General features: G+C 46.8%; 1 protein-coding gene across 1 annotated transcript; it reads left to right on the forward strand.

The window, feature by feature from the left end:
• The first annotated feature begins 1,190 nt into the window (after positions 1 to 1,190).
• On the forward strand, positions 1,191 to 1,676 carry LOC141631407 (uncharacterized). The gene has a single exon (XM_074444083.1). It carries the CDS (start codon positions 1,191 to 1,193, stop codon positions 1,674 to 1,676), a length of 486 nt encoding a protein of 161 aa, XP_074300184.1.
• The last annotated feature ends 272 nt before the right edge of the window (positions 1,677 to 1,948 follow it).

A 1,948-nucleotide genomic window follows, 5' to 3' on the forward strand; every position in this document is an offset into this window, starting at 1 on the left:
GAAGACTTACCTGGTATTCCTCCCGAGCGAGATGTTGAGTTCTCTATCGATCCGGTGCCCGGCATCGGGTCCGATTGCTAAAGCCCCGTATCGTATGGCCCCCGCCGAGTTACGGGAACTACGGAAGCGATTGGATGAGATGATCGAGAAGGACTTTATCCGCCCTAGCTCCTCGGCTTGGGGTGCCCCTGTCCTCTTTGTGAAGAAGAAGGATGGTTCTATGCGGTTGTGCATCGACTACGAGAGCTTAACCGTGTTACGATAAAGAACAAGTACCCTCTACCCCATATCGATGACCTTTTTGATCGGTTGAAGGGCGCTTAGTCTTCTCTAAGATCGATCGAGATCGGCTACCATCGATCCTGTACGAGAGTCCGATATTCATAAGACCGCCTTTTGCTCAAGGTATGGTCACTATGAGTTCAAGGTTATGCCTTTCAGTTTAACCAACGCCCCTGCGGTGTTTATGGATCAGATGAATCGTACCTTCCAAGAATTCCTTGACAAGTGTGTGGTGGTCTTCATCGATGATATTCTCGGTCTACTCTAAGTCCGAAGCCGAACATGTTGAACATCGAGGATTGTTCTGGGCATCTGCGAAGCGTAAGTGGTATGCAAAGTATTCGAAATGTGAGTTTTGGCTCTCCGAGGTAGCTTTTCTTGGCCATGTTATCTGGTAGGAATGGTATTTGGGTTGTGGTGGATCGTTTAACCAAGAGTGCTCGCTTCATCCCGATTCGCGATACTTGGAGTTTGGAGCGACTTGCTGAGACCTACGTTGCCGAGGTGGTACGACATCATGGTGTTCCCTTGGAGATAGTATCCGATCGTGATCCGAGGTTACGTTCTAAGTTACGGAAGGCTCGCGAAGGCTTTAGGTACCGGTTGCTGATGAGCACTGCTTTTTCATCTTTGCTCGATGGTCAATCCGAGAGAACAATCCAAACCTTGGAGGATATGCTCCGTGCCTGCGCTTTGGATTTTCAGGGAAACTGGGAGAGACATCTACCTTTGGTTGAGTTTTCATATAACAACAGTTATCACGCTTCAATCAAGATGGCTCCTTTTGAGGCTCTTTACGGACGTCGTTGCCGTAGCCCTGTGTGTTGGGATGAACCTGGAGATGTGTTGGCCCTTGGACCAGATGTGATTGCCGCCACTATCGATCGAGTTCGATTGATCCGATCCGTATGAAAGCTGCCCCAGGATCGTCGAAGTCTTATGCCGATGTTCGCCGTCGACCTTTGGAGTTCGAGGTTAGTGATTTGGTTTTCCTGAAGGTGTCTCCAATGAAAGGAGTGAAACGGTTTGGAATTAAAGGCAAGCTTAGTCCTAAGTTCATAGGACCATATCCGATCGTTGAGAGAGTTGGCGAAGTGGCTTACAAGCTCAAGCTACCCGCTTCGATGGGTAAGACTCACGACGTGTTCCATGTATCCCAGCTGAGGAAGTACGTTAGTGACCCCGCGCATGTGATCGAACCAGAAGTTTTAGAGATCGAACCAGACCTGACCTATGAGGAGAGACCGATCCGGATAACTGATAGGAAGGAAAAACGCCTTAGGAATAAAGTGGTGCCTTTAGTGAAGGTTCTCTGGCGTTGCAACCGCTTCGAGGAGGAGACTTGGGAGACCGAATCTTCTATGCGCATTAAGCACCCTCACCTCTTCGATTAAGGAAATCTCGTTTCCCTATCAACACTCTTTAACTCCTTTCAAGTTTCGGGGACGAAACTTTTCTTAGTGGGGAGGTTGTAACACCCGCAAATTTTCTAATCTCATTTATTCACTTTTAAATTATGAGATGTAATTTTAATCCTTCAAGTACGGATTTGATTTAATTATTTAATTAAATTCGTTTTATAATCGGTGTTCGCTCTTGATGCGTAATTTGTCCTTTTTGACTCGGAATTTAATTCCGTCAAACCCGTAATATTTTGTAATTGTCT

This window comes from Silene latifolia, chromosome Y (assembly GCF_048544455.1).
Source record: "Silene latifolia isolate original U9 population chromosome Y, ASM4854445v1, whole genome shotgun sequence".
Classification (NCBI taxonomy): Eukaryota; Viridiplantae; Streptophyta; class Magnoliopsida; order Caryophyllales; family Caryophyllaceae; genus Silene; species Silene latifolia.

Bases quoted from the DNA above. Each gene is read 5' to 3' on its own strand.
- LOC141631407 (XM_074444083.1), top strand. From the start codon at position 1,191: ATGAAAGCTGCCCCAGGATCGTCGAAGTCTTATGCCGATGTTCGCCGT.